This window comes from Neofelis nebulosa, chromosome 5 (genome assembly GCF_028018385.1).
Source record: "Neofelis nebulosa isolate mNeoNeb1 chromosome 5, mNeoNeb1.pri, whole genome shotgun sequence".
Lineage (NCBI taxonomy): Eukaryota > Metazoa > Chordata > Mammalia > Carnivora > Felidae > Neofelis > Neofelis nebulosa.
This window is the reverse complement of record NC_080786.1, coordinates 26,332,108-26,345,067: the sequence shown is the minus strand read 5'-3', so window position 1 is coordinate 26,345,067 and position 12,960 is coordinate 26,332,108. Positions and strand designations below refer to the sequence as shown.

Sequence of the window (12,960 nt, the reverse complement as noted above, 5' to 3'; positions counted from 1 at the left end):
TTTCACATCTTCAACTTTATTTGTAAATCATTTGAAAACTTAGCATTTACTTTCCTTCACTGATAAGTTTCTACCTAATAATTGACTAAAACTGGAGGAGAGTGGGGCAGTATGATAACTTATCTGCTACATTGTAAAATACAGATGTACTTCCTGTTCTTTGAAGGGTGTCGGGAATAGCCCATTTTAGAAAAGATTTCAAATTTGTGGAAATTTTCATGTAAACCTTTAGACTAAAGGAAAGATAGTGTGATCTGCGGTTACAGAAATGTTTTCTTTAATTATTTCTCTGTCGGGGTCATTCCAGATTTCACAAAGGGGACGTCCTCATCACTGCATCAACTGGAATGATGACAGAAGCTGAAGGAGAGAAGTGGGGTCTGGTTCCCACACACGCATATGCTGTTTTGGATATTAGAGAGTTCAAGGTTTTGCTTTACATTTTTTCCTCCTTTCTCTTACTTAATAGTAAGACATTGCAAGGATCCCTGATAGTGTAATAGACTTTTGAATACTGACAAGTCAAGGTTTGGATGAAGTTTTAAAAATCATTCTGCCTATGTTCCATTAAATAATTTGACCTCACCATTGGAAATTATGAAATCAAAAGATGGGAAATGTAATGACAAGGACAGATACTGATGACAAAACAGACCTGCTGTATGCCTCTTTTTATTCATAAAAGCAAAGGGTTGAGATAAATACACAGCCCTCAAGGTTCTGGGCTATACTCTGGCATTGGGGTCAGTCATAGTGTTAGGCTGTAGAGCATGGTAGATTTCAGTAAATATTTGTGAAAGGACAGAAAATAAGAGAGTGTCTGTGAATAAGAAACATGCCATTGGTTTTGCAAATGTTTCTCTTCCTAGTTGCCCTCACGTGTTTCAGACCCTGGCCCTGTGCTCTGGTGTTGGAATGGTTGACTTCATTACTTCTCAGGTTATTGATTAGTTATTTTCAACTGAAAAATTGGTCTGTTCTATGGATTAGAAAATACAAAGATTATTACAGGAGGATTCATTTTCCCTGATGTTATATAGTACCTGAGCTATGCAGTCACTGGAAAGTTTAACTAGCCATGTGTTCCACTTTCCCCTGTTTCAACTTACAGAAGGAAGTAGTTATCAATCAGTAATGACAGTGTTCCACTGTGTATTTATTAGATTGATCTTCTTAGATGACACAGGCAATTATATGCAATTATATGAATTATGAAGGCAATAGGGACCTGCTGCAACATTGTTTTTCAAGTCTTTATAGTCTCAAGGCTTTCTAAATCAGCCACTCTTGTATCCCTAACCATACTGTGTAGAATTATGTATTCCTTTAAAAGCATAACATTTGATGACTTAAAAAAATTAAAAATATATGAAATTGAATAAGTTGAGAGCTTTGTGTTTTAGAAATGTGATTTTCCACAAACATCAGTCAAAACATTAGGAATAACAGTTGCTGTTATTTAGTACTATGTGTATGTTATTTTATTGTTAAAACATCCTGATAGGTGATCAATAGTGAGGTAATAGTAAGATAATTAAATTTAGATAATGAAAGTCAATATGGAAGTTTAATCTTGAATTTGAGGAAATTTTCTGGGAAGATTATATCATTTACAAGGCTATTTTTCTGATTGTTCAGAGGAAACTAGACAAATAACATGCTTATGAGAGAAACAGGCATCTGTGGTTTGACCTGAAAACAAAACATTTAAAAATTTGCTGAATGTCAGTAAAGAATTTCAAATAATAGCCTTTTTAAAAAATCAGAAGCATTATTCACATAGTATCAGTTCCACATGGCAGTTATTTCGTAGAGATTAAGGCATTTTAGAGCCTGTGTAGATGGAGTAAACTGTGGCCCCAAGACAGGTTTATTCACTGTGTTCATATGTGTGCTTTATGGTCATATCTTAATTCTGTGCAAATCCCTGATCAAGAGTGGTATTACCCAGCTTGAGCAGACATCTCACCTTGTGGAGTTGACCCTACTCTCCTTTTGCTTACATGAACTCTTTGTAGTCAGTGTTGATCTTTATCTAAAGGCTTCTTCATGTGTTAAAATTTTTAGGGGTTTTCTCTAGTATCTTTGATTGGTTATACATTTGGTGAGTTTCCTGGGTTCATCATTTTCATGTTATTTTTGCTGTCTATATTTTGAGATCATTCCTTAGTTCTGACTTGTATTTGAAAATATTTCCAGGGGTGCCTGGGTGGCTCAGTCAGTTAAGCGTCCAACTCTTAATCTCGGCTCAGGTCACAATCTCGTGACCTTGAACTTGAGCCCTGCATTGGGCTCTACGCTGACAGTGCGGAGCCTGCTTGAAATTCTCTCTCCCTCTCTCTCTGCCCCTACCCTACTCGTGTTCTCCCTCCTTCTCTCTCTCTCTCTCAAAATAAACTTAAAAAAAAATATTTCCAAAAATATTTCTCTCACTGAGGCATTAATTTCTAGAACCTCTGTTGTGCAGGTAGACTAATCTTAAACTAAAGCTACTGCCAATCTTCTATCATTTGTGAGTTTCTTCATTAAATAAGATTTTATTAACACTTGTGTGAAAATGTTATCCTTTTTGTTTCTATCCAGCTTGAGTTTTCTAAGATCTTTTCTAAGATCTAAGACTTTAGTCTCAGCAGTCCTTTGGGTCATTTTTTTGGTCTTCCTCCTTAAGGTAATATTCCATAGTCTACTATGAAGATACATCTCGGTCTCAGGCTGCTGTCTCTAAGTGCAGCAAGTCTCACCAAGGGATTTCTGAATCCATCCACAACGTTGCATTTGCTGCCACGTGGAAATAACTTTGAAAATGGGACGTTTCATCATAAACCAGATCCAGATCCTTTTTTAGTCTAACATTTCTTCCCCTATTCAGGGCCTCTGACTTGTAGGCTCTCTGTTCAAACAAAATCTACAGCTATATCTTAGTGTCCTTGAATGTCAGTGATTGCTCGGACCTGCCCCAGAAAAGCTTAGCAGCAATTTCCTCTCTTTTATATTCCTTTTTAAAGAAGTGTTAGACTTCTGGGGCACTTGTGGCTCCGTTGAACGTCTGACTCTTGATTTCCAGCTTGGGTCATGATCTCATGGTTTACGGGATTGAGCGCTAGGTCCAGCTCTGCACTGGTAGCGCTTGGGTACTGTTTGGGATTCTCACTCTTCCTCGCTCTGGCCCTCCCCCCACTTGTGCACTCACGCACTCTCTCTCAAAAACTTAAAGAGATAGAGTTCTGAAATAAGGCACATTTCCTGTTTATGTAGAACTAGGTTTAATGAAAAAAATAGTAGTAAATTAGAGTTAAATATCTGTGTGGCAGGGGCAAGAGTGGACAAGTGGTAAAAAAAACACTGAGGAAAGGAATTTGAAGATTCCTGAGAGGAATGAGTCTTATGTCTAGAAATCACATCTATCCCAGGCTGTGATTTGCCACATTTAAAAATAAGAGATGAATGTGTTTTTCAAAAACGTCCCCCAAACGGTTTATGACTTCATTAGAAAATTAATACGATTTCCTAATTTGACTGCCTGAAATAAGACAAATACTCTTCTGGATTTACAAGCTCTTTGGATTTTCTGAGTCCATGTAATCAGTTCTGTAGACATACCCAGTATTTGTTGAGCACTTACCATAACCTTAACGCTCAGTTTTATAAGCTCAGTAGAGACTTTTGAAAAGGACAATAGTGTTACCATTTCAGGGAGTGTACAATCTCACTGGGGAGTCAAGGCTGGTACATTTGCACAAGTAGGAAGCAAGATACAATGGGAAATTATTTGTTTTAAACTAAAGTAATACGGAGTGTTAGCACTAAAATGTTTAAAGAAAAGGTAGTAATTAATTAAAAGGAGAAGAAAACTGATTGCTAAATATTTTGCATACATTACTTCATTTAATCTTCACAAGAGTGTTCTAGGAAACATTGTAATTTTTATTTTATGTGTGACTAGACAAATACTCAGAGAGTAAATGATCCCCACCCAAGGCCCATAAAACTGATAGAGCTGGTGTTTGGTCCCATTTCATTCTGACTCCAAAGTCCATGTTCTTTTCTTCTTCACTGCTTCAGTCTGCACTGACAGAGGGTCAGTGGAGGAAAAAGCTAAGGAGGACCTGACAGGATCTGAAGGGAGGGTGGTCACAAGGGATCAGAAAGGGCCTTCTGGGGAAGGGAGACAGCATGGTAAATCCCTTTCGAGGTAAAACTGAATAAGGATTATTTGTGGGAATTTTGAGAGGAAAGACTAAGAGCCAAAGATACATGGGGTATGAATACTGGAAAATAAAGTGGGGCCAGAGCAGAGTAGGCTTTGAAAGGATGGGAAAGTCTTGATGCTCTAAGGCTGCACCATGCAAAAGAGCCTCCTACCGTGATGGAAATATTGTGTATCTGGGCTGCGCATTAACTGCTAGCTGCACGTGGTCCTTGAACACTTGGAATGCGGCTTGTGTGACTAAGGAGCTGATTTTTAAATTTTAAAAAATTTTAATTATCACCTGTGGTTAGTGACTACCATACGGACAGCATAGCCCTCAGGAATAGGTAGCCATTTACAGTTTTTGATCAGATGTGTGACCTAGTGAAAGTGTTGATTAAAGAATATTTCTAGTGGATTTGGAAGGAAAAGTATTCAAATATAATTAATTAAAAATAGGGTAAAACTCTTTTGCAACTTTACCTCCTGCTTTTTTATTAATAGGGGCTGCGATTTATCCAACTGAAAAATCCTTGGAGTCATTTACGTTGGAAAGGAAGATACAGTGAAAATGATGTAAAAAACTGGACCCCAGAGTTACAAAAATATTTAAACTTTGATCCTCGAACAGCTCAGAAAATAGACAATGGTAAGTATCTTTTTAATTTTAATACCACTTGATCTTTAAATAACACGGTTTCATAATATGAAAGGTATTTATTCAAGTCATTTATCATTAAGATATTTTATGGATTAACAGACATCTAATTTTCAGGAATATTTTGGATTTCATGGGATGATCTCTGCCAGTATTATGATGTGATTTATTTGAGTTGGAATCCAGGTCTTTTTAAAGAATCAACATGTATTCACAGGTAACTTTTTTGCACATTTCAGAATATGCTTTATGGTAGTCTCTACTTTTTTCATATATAAGGATTCATTTATGAAGGATTAAGTTATATATATATTATATCATTTATGAAGACCAGCATTCTTTTTGCCATGCCCACAGATGACTGCCACGTAATTATTTTGTTTATGTATTTCTCAGTTATGCCAAAAAATTTTTAAACAATAAAAATCCTGATAACTTAGTTGTATTAGAGACACAAAGCTTTTAAAAATAGTGTTCTACTTTAGCTCAATGAGAAATTAATTACTACTTTCTTTGTTGACTTTATCTTTTAGTACTTGGGATGCTAAGCAAGGACCTGTGAAAGATGCCTATAGCCTGGCTAACAATCCCCAGTACAAACTGGAGGTGCAGTGTCCACAAGGGGGCGCTGCAGTTTGGGTTTTGCTCAGCAGACACATAACAGACAAGGTACTGATCCCTTCCTTGTATATCTATCCCTTACAGAAACTTTAAAGAATGTAATTAGACCAATGTGAACAAGATATGTAATTTGATCACCAGCCTGTTTCACTTATATAAGTGGCTTGAAAATAGTGTAGTATTAGGTAAATGTTTTCCTCTAAGGAAATTTATATACTTACAATCTTGTTCAGAAATCATCTTTGAAGAAAAATGGGAGTTTGTGCTTTTCAGTGAGGGTTTTGAGGTTGATTATATATGCTTTAGGTCTTAAGAGTATTAACATTAAAATACTCTGAAGGGGGTTTGGAGATGTTAAATCATTAGGCCTGATTCTGTAAAGGGAAACTACCATAATCTTAATAGCCTTAGTCTTGTTTAATGTATTACTTTATACAGTGTAGTCATCCTTGAAATGAATTTAATTCAGAAAACATTTTTTATAGCACTAAGTAGCTTAAATGCTCTTAAAATTTGAATTTTCTTCCCACTTAAGAGCATTGTGAGCCCGTTTTCCTAACTACATTGGATTCTTTGTACTTTTAGGATGATTTTGCCAATAATCGAGAATTTATCACAATGGTTGTATACAAGACTGATGGGAAAAAAGTTTATTACCCAGGTATGTTTGGTAGACAAACATTCAGACAAACAATTGAAATTTTATTTACCTGATTAAATTTAAAATGACATGCTTTACGTAGATAATATGCAGAAATAATAATGCTGATAGACTAACAAAAACCACTCATACAGACGAGGTGGTATTTATACTACTTTTGTGTTTTGTTTTGATTTGTTTTTAATTTAGAGACCTCAGGAATTTGGGATTCCTATATTCTTATATGTTGCTGTCAGAGTTTTATTTCTAAAACTAATATCTTTTTCTCTGATCAAAAATTCTGTGGTTTTTCCTTGAACTCCTGGATAAAATCTAAGCTCTTTGGCATGGTTTATAAGCCTTTTGATATTCTGACCTTAACCTTCCTGTCACCTTTTATCTCATGCCGCAGCTTTTCACAGTACCCTCAGTGAGGTACTGGCTACTCCTGAACATACCATGCCCTTGTTTCCCCTCTTTTCATACAGTTTCTTCTCCTAAGGATCTCTCTCCTCCTTGTCCTCTACCCATTTTTTTCCTTTTACCCTAGTTTGTGTAATGAACACGGTTAATATCCAGCTTATATGTTACTTCTCTGTGATAACCTTTCTGCCAGGCAAAGTGAATCTTTCCCTCTGCAGGACTCCTGAAGCATTTAACATGCTGTATTGAAACCACTTTGCTTTCACATTTAAAAAAAGTTTATCACATATTAAATGATAGGAACTGTTAGTTTATGTTCTTGTTGGAGAAACAGATAATAAGAAAAATACCAGATAGTGATATGTGTGTAAAGAAATAAATGGGGTCATGTATTAGTGACTGGTTGGTTGCTTTGGTTAGGTGGCCATGGAGGGCCTCTTTGGGAAAGGATAAGAGGAACCCTAAATGACAAAAAGGAATCAGTCATGTAAAGAAATCGAGGGAAAAGCATTACAGGCAGAGGGAAGAACAAATACAAGGACTCTGAAATGAGAAAAAGAAACAGAAAAAAAGACCAGTAGGCCAAGGGTGGTGTGATATCAAGAAGTCAGAAAGATATGCAGGCTCAGATCACATGATGTTCTGTAAGCCACAAGGATTTGGATTTCATTCTCAGTGTGTTGGGAAATCTTTGGAGGGCCGTGATCAGGAAAATGACTTGATAGAAACTTTTTTTTAAAGAACATTCTCTGTAGAATATATTGGAGGGGGCAAAAAAATAGAAGCAGAGAAACAAATTACATGATTTTGTATGAGAAATAATGGTGGTTTGAACTTAGTAGAGAAAGAGTGGACAGATTTGGGTTTCAGTAGGATTATCAGGACTTGAGTTGATGTAGGGGGCAAAGAGGAATCAAGACTGATTCCTGTTTTTTGGCTTAATTCATAAAAAGCTGCTGTAACATTTACTGAGATGGGTAAGAGTTGGTGGGAGTGGGGAGGGACCAGTTTTGTTGTGGAGTAAAATCAAAAGTAAATTTTGTGGTTTTGTTACATTTAAGATATCTATTAGATATGCAAGTGTATAAACTAAGTAAGCAATTGGATTTGGGGGAAGAGTTCTGGGATAAAGTCCTGCCATTTGAAGACAGGACTGTATACACGACCAATGGAGAGAGTTGTAGGTACAGAGATGAACACTCAGAACCTGACCCTGGGCTTCAAACATCTTAAAGTTGAGCAGAGGAAGGTTACTACAAAAAATTAGAACAAAATACCTGATGAAATAGAATAAGGTTTCACATGACCCAAGGAGAGAGAATATTTCATGAGGGCAAGAATGAGCAACTGCATCTGTTGCTATTTTAGAGGTCAGGAAATTTAGGTTAGAGAAGAAACAAATGGACATAGCATCTTGGCAGTCATTGTTGACCTTAACAAGAACAGAGTTGGTGGATAGGTGGACTTATAAGCCCAGTTAGAAGTGAATTGAGGAGAGGCTGGGAGGTAAGGAAGCAATTATTGACAGTTCTTTTAAAAAGGGCAAAGAAATGGGCATTACTGGGGGAGATGAGATGGAAAGTGGTTTTGTTAAGTCTTAATTTAATCAGAGGAAAATGATACTCGTACCCATTACACTGTGAAGGTCATGAGGCAGGCACTGATTCCTATCAGTCAATATCCCTAGATATCCTGGAATGGACAAGACAGTATGTCTAAGAATTAAAGTTAAACTAGCCAGATTTTCTATTCATATGTTGGCCACTATACAACCAAAAAAACAAATACTGTGTCTATATATTCTTAGCATTAAAATGTTTATATATAGGCTTTCGACTTTCAAAAATATTTTTGTTACTCTTTTTATTTGGATTCTTTTTCTTTTTGTTTTTTTTAAAACAATGCTCCCTCTTACATATAATGATACTGCCTTTTCAGAAAAGAGTACTTTCTGATTTATAATTTTATTTTCATTACAACACGCTGAAGAAAATTTTTAAAATACTCTCAAATTGTTTCTCATTTCACAGAAGAGTAAACTGAGACATAGAAAGGTTAAAAACCTTGTCCAAGATCACAGGCCCTTTTTCTCTTCACACTAGATCACACCACTGTGAGCATTAGAGACTTTGCCTGTTACAGATAGATAGTAAAATGTTAGTTATTTCAATAGATTACATTATAAATATTCAGTGTTCCTAAATAAGCTAAGTGATACAGCATTGATTTTAAATGACATGTAGTAATTGACATGCATGAAATGATTTTATTGCATTGACCCTGATTGAGGAGACATCAGAGAATATATTGGGTAACATTGTTTGTAATAGAAAAATACTGTAAATAATCTGTCAGACTGAATAACTAGATGGGGGTATAAATAAGTTATTCATATAATGGAATATCATGCAGGCAGTTTTAAAAGGAATAAACCATATCTGTAGAACAATATGAATCTTAAAAACATGTTGAGTGCAAAATGAAAGCTTAAAATAAGGCCTATGCTGTCCTTTTTTTAGATATATGCCCACAGAAATAACACTCACTCATTCATTCATTTTTAGGGATGTGTGTGTGTTAGCGTCTGAAAAGCCCACTAAATCCATCAGAGTGGAACAGAATAGGACTAAGGGTGGTGTTTAAAAGGGACTTTGTTTTATAAAGAATCTAGTATGACAAAAAGTGTTATTCAGTTAGGAATGGTGGGGAATATATCTGTTGGTGGGAAGTATATTTTTATATAGTTCTTCGCATCTTAAAACATTTCCTCAAAACAAAACAAAGCAAAGCCAATCTTGACTTTAAAATCCCGTTAGAGAAAAATGCTACATAAGGCTTACTAGGGATTATTTTATACCTCATTGAATGTATTCCAGAAGATTCCTTTTACTTACTAGAAATTATTTAAAGTTTTAAAGTGTTTAATTACAAAGTTTTAAGTTGAAATTTAAATTCTCTAGTAGCATTATATTTTAAAGATTGAATCAGTTGGGGGGGGGGGTCCATCCATTTAATTTTTTTCCTATCATGAATTATAAAACTTAAATTTAAAAACTACAGAAACTAAAGCATAAACCTACTTTTCTGTAGGTGACCCACCTCCATATATTGATGGCATTCGAATTAACAGCCCTCATTATTTGACTAAGATAAAGCTGACCACGCCTGGGACCCATACCTTTACATTAGTGGTTTCTCAGTATGAAAAACAGAATACAATCCATTACACTGTCCGGGTGAGTAAACCAACATACAGTGACAGAACACGATAATATAAGGTACATAATATGCTTGGCTTCATAAGTGGGATTAGCTATAGAAGAAGTTTATATCTGAAAATTGATTGTCTTCTATAAATTTGTGTGTTTATCTGTATATCAGTTCAGTATTAAATTATGCTTCCTGCAGAAAGTAATGCTTTTGAAAAGTAATGTTTTTATTTTGAGTGAACATTTTAGTTTTCAGAATAATAATTTAGGCCTAAGGTAATGTGGTATGTTGGACTAATAAGTTCTATTTCAGATCAAGCAGTTAAAAACTTCTTTAACCTCTATAATACTTTCATTGAGTTAAAAAACACGACTTTGAACTTAGTGAAAGGAAATCAGTTGCTTATAAACATACTGTTCTCATGTAGCTGGGAAGGTTATTTTAATTTTGTTCTGCATAGGCTGTTTTCCCATACATCAGTACGGGAGCTCAATTTGAATAGATTTTTAGAGACATTGGGGAACTGCTTCTACCCCTTTATTCTTCAGATGCAGAAACTGAGGCCTAGCGAAATTGTCCTGAGTCAAACACACAGAAAGCCAGGACAAGAACCCCAGCTGTTCAGTTCCCAGTTCGTTAAACCGGACTTGATAACTAGGCTGTGTACAGAATCATGGCTTTTATGTATGCCAACTAAGTTTTCAGTCTTCCAATATATTCTTTTATCACTTTGGTATTTTTATAAGTATACACTATCAGTACAATAAACTTTTTTATTTTTTTCAATCACTTTTTTTTTTTAATCTAGGTATATTCAGCCTGCAGCTTTACTTTTTCAAAGATTCCTTCACCATACACCTTATCAAAACAGGTAAGAGAATTCTTTCTCTGGGTCATAATCTCAGAAAAATCTTAGAATTCCCTTGCCTTTTTCTCCTTTTCTCACTTTATCTTTCACATTTAACAATTAAACATTCTGGACTTGACAGTAACACAAGGGAAATGTAAGTAGCCTGCAGTCTGGGTTGGAATACGAGATCTTCAGTGAACAACATTCAGTGATTCTGTAGGAAGAACTAAAGTTCAAAGAAAGAAGATTATGTAGACTTTGGTCATTAGGGAAGGGTTCATCATGTAGACGAACCTTTAAAGTAGAATTTGAGACTGGTTTTGCAGGGTGTGCTAGATGTGTAGCGGAAGATTCGAGGGAGAATTCGTGGCTCCCTTGTCAAATGTTAATTGACCATACATTTTTGGGATTGTTTTGATAACTGTAGCTTTATAGCATAGCTTGAAATCAGAGAGTTTGGTATCTCCTGCTTTTTCTTCCTTGGGATTTCTTTGGCAATTCAGGGTCTTTTGTGGTTTCATGTAAATTTTAGGAGTGTTTTTTTTTACTTGTCATTAGAGTCCTGATAGGGATTGCATTGAATTTATCAATGGCTTTTGGTGGTGTTGACATTTTAACAATACTCTTTCAGTTCATGAACATAGAATACCTTTCCATTTATTGTGTTATCTTCAATTTCTTTTATTAGAATATAGTAGTTTTCAGATTAGAGATCTTTCACCTCCTTAAATTTATTCCTAAGGATCTTATTGTTTTTGATGTTACTGTAAATGGGATCAGTTTCTTTTTCAGAAAATTTGTTAACAGAAATGTTACTGATCTTCTGTATGTTAATTTTGTATCCCACAGCTTTACTGAATTTGTTGATTAAATCTGACAGGTTTTTGGTTGAGTCTTTAGGGTTTTCTATATATAAAATGTCATGTGCAAAGAGAGACAATTTTACTTCTTCTCTCCAATTCTAATACATTTTCTTTTTCTTGCTTGATTGCTCTAGCTAGGACTTCCAGAATTATGTTGAATAGCAGTGGTGAGAGTGAACATCCTTGTCTTGTTCTCCTGATCTTAGAGGAGAAGTTTTCAGTTTTTCACCATAGAGTATATGTTAATTGTGAGCTTGTCATATATGGCCTTTATTATGTTGAGATATGTTCCCTCTATGGCTCATTTCTTAGAGAAGAGTTTATATCATGAACAGATACTGAATTTTCTCAAATGCTTTTTCTGCATCTGTTGAGATGATTAGAAGATTGTTTTCTTTTGTTCTGTCTTTTATGATGTATCACATTGACTGATTAGCATATGCTGAACCATCCTTGCATCCCTGGGAATAAATCCCACGTAATTGTGGTGAATGATCGTTTTAATGTGCAGTGGAATTCGATTTGCTAAATATTTTGTTGAAAACATGTATATCTGGAGGCGCCTGGATGTCTCAGTGGAGCATCCAACTCTTAATCTCGGCTCAGGTCATGATCTCACTGGTTCATGAGTTCGAGCCCCATCTCAGGCTCTGTGCTGGCAGCATGGGGCCTGCTTTGGATTCTCTCTTTCTCCCTCTCTGTCTGTGCCTCCCCTATTTGTTCTCCTTCAAAATTAATAAACTTAAAAAAAAAAAAAATGTTTATATCTGTATTCATCAGGGATATATTGGCCTATAGATTTCTTTTTTTTTTTTAACATTTATTTATTTTTGAGACAGAGAGAGACAGAGCATGAACAGGGGAGGGTCAGAGAGAGAGGGAGACACAGAATCTGAAACCGGCTCCAGGCTCTGAGCCATCAGCCCAGAGCCCGATGCGGGGCTCGAACTCATGGGCCGTGAGATCGTGACCTGAGCTGAAGTCAGACGCTTAACCAACTGAGCTACCCAGGCGCCCCTAGATTTCTTTTTTTTTGAGAGAAAGAGAGAGATAGTACATGAGCAGGGGAGGGGCAGAGAGAGAGAGAGAGAGAGAGAGAGACACACACACACACACACACACACACACACACACACACACACAGAACCCAAAGCAGGCTTCAGGCTCTGAGCCATCAGCACAGAGCCCCACACAGGGCTCGAACTCCTGAGCCGTGAGATCATGGCCTGAGCCCAAGTCAGACGTTCAACTGACTGAGCCCCCAGGCGCCCCAGGCCTGTAGATTTCTTTTCCAGTAGTGCCCTTTTCTGTTGTTGGTATCCCGATAATGCTGGCCTTGTAAAATGAATTTGGGAGCGCTCTTTGATTTTTTTGGAAGAGCTTGAGAAGCATTGGTGTTAATTGTTTTTTACATGTTTGGTAAAATTCACCCGTGAAGTCATCTAGTCCTGGGTTTTTTTCCATCAGGAGATCTTCAGATTACAGATTGTCTCCTTACTAGTAGTT

General features: G+C 36.2%; 1 protein-coding gene across 3 annotated transcripts in view; it reads left to right on the top strand.

Annotated features, from left to right (window-relative positions):
* The window catches only part of CAPN7 (calpain 7), a 42,180-nt gene that overhangs the window by 21,887 nt on the left and 7,333 nt on the right, over nucleotides 1-12,960 (top strand). For 2 of the 3 annotated variants that reach the window (XM_058729860.1, XM_058729861.1), the window contains 7 exons: nucleotides 308-428; nucleotides 4,694-4,838; nucleotides 4,965-5,064; nucleotides 5,381-5,516; nucleotides 6,054-6,129; nucleotides 9,622-9,767; nucleotides 10,550-10,612. In XM_058729860.1, coding sequence (XP_058585843.1) covers nucleotides 308-428; nucleotides 4,694-4,838; nucleotides 4,965-5,064; nucleotides 5,381-5,516; nucleotides 6,054-6,129; nucleotides 9,622-9,767; nucleotides 10,550-10,612 — 787 coding nt within the window. The remainder of the gene's footprint in view (nucleotides 1-307; nucleotides 429-4,693; nucleotides 4,839-4,964; nucleotides 5,065-5,380; nucleotides 5,517-6,053; nucleotides 6,130-9,621; nucleotides 9,768-10,549; nucleotides 10,613-12,960) is intronic. The other variant, XM_058729862.1, reaches the window with a different exon arrangement.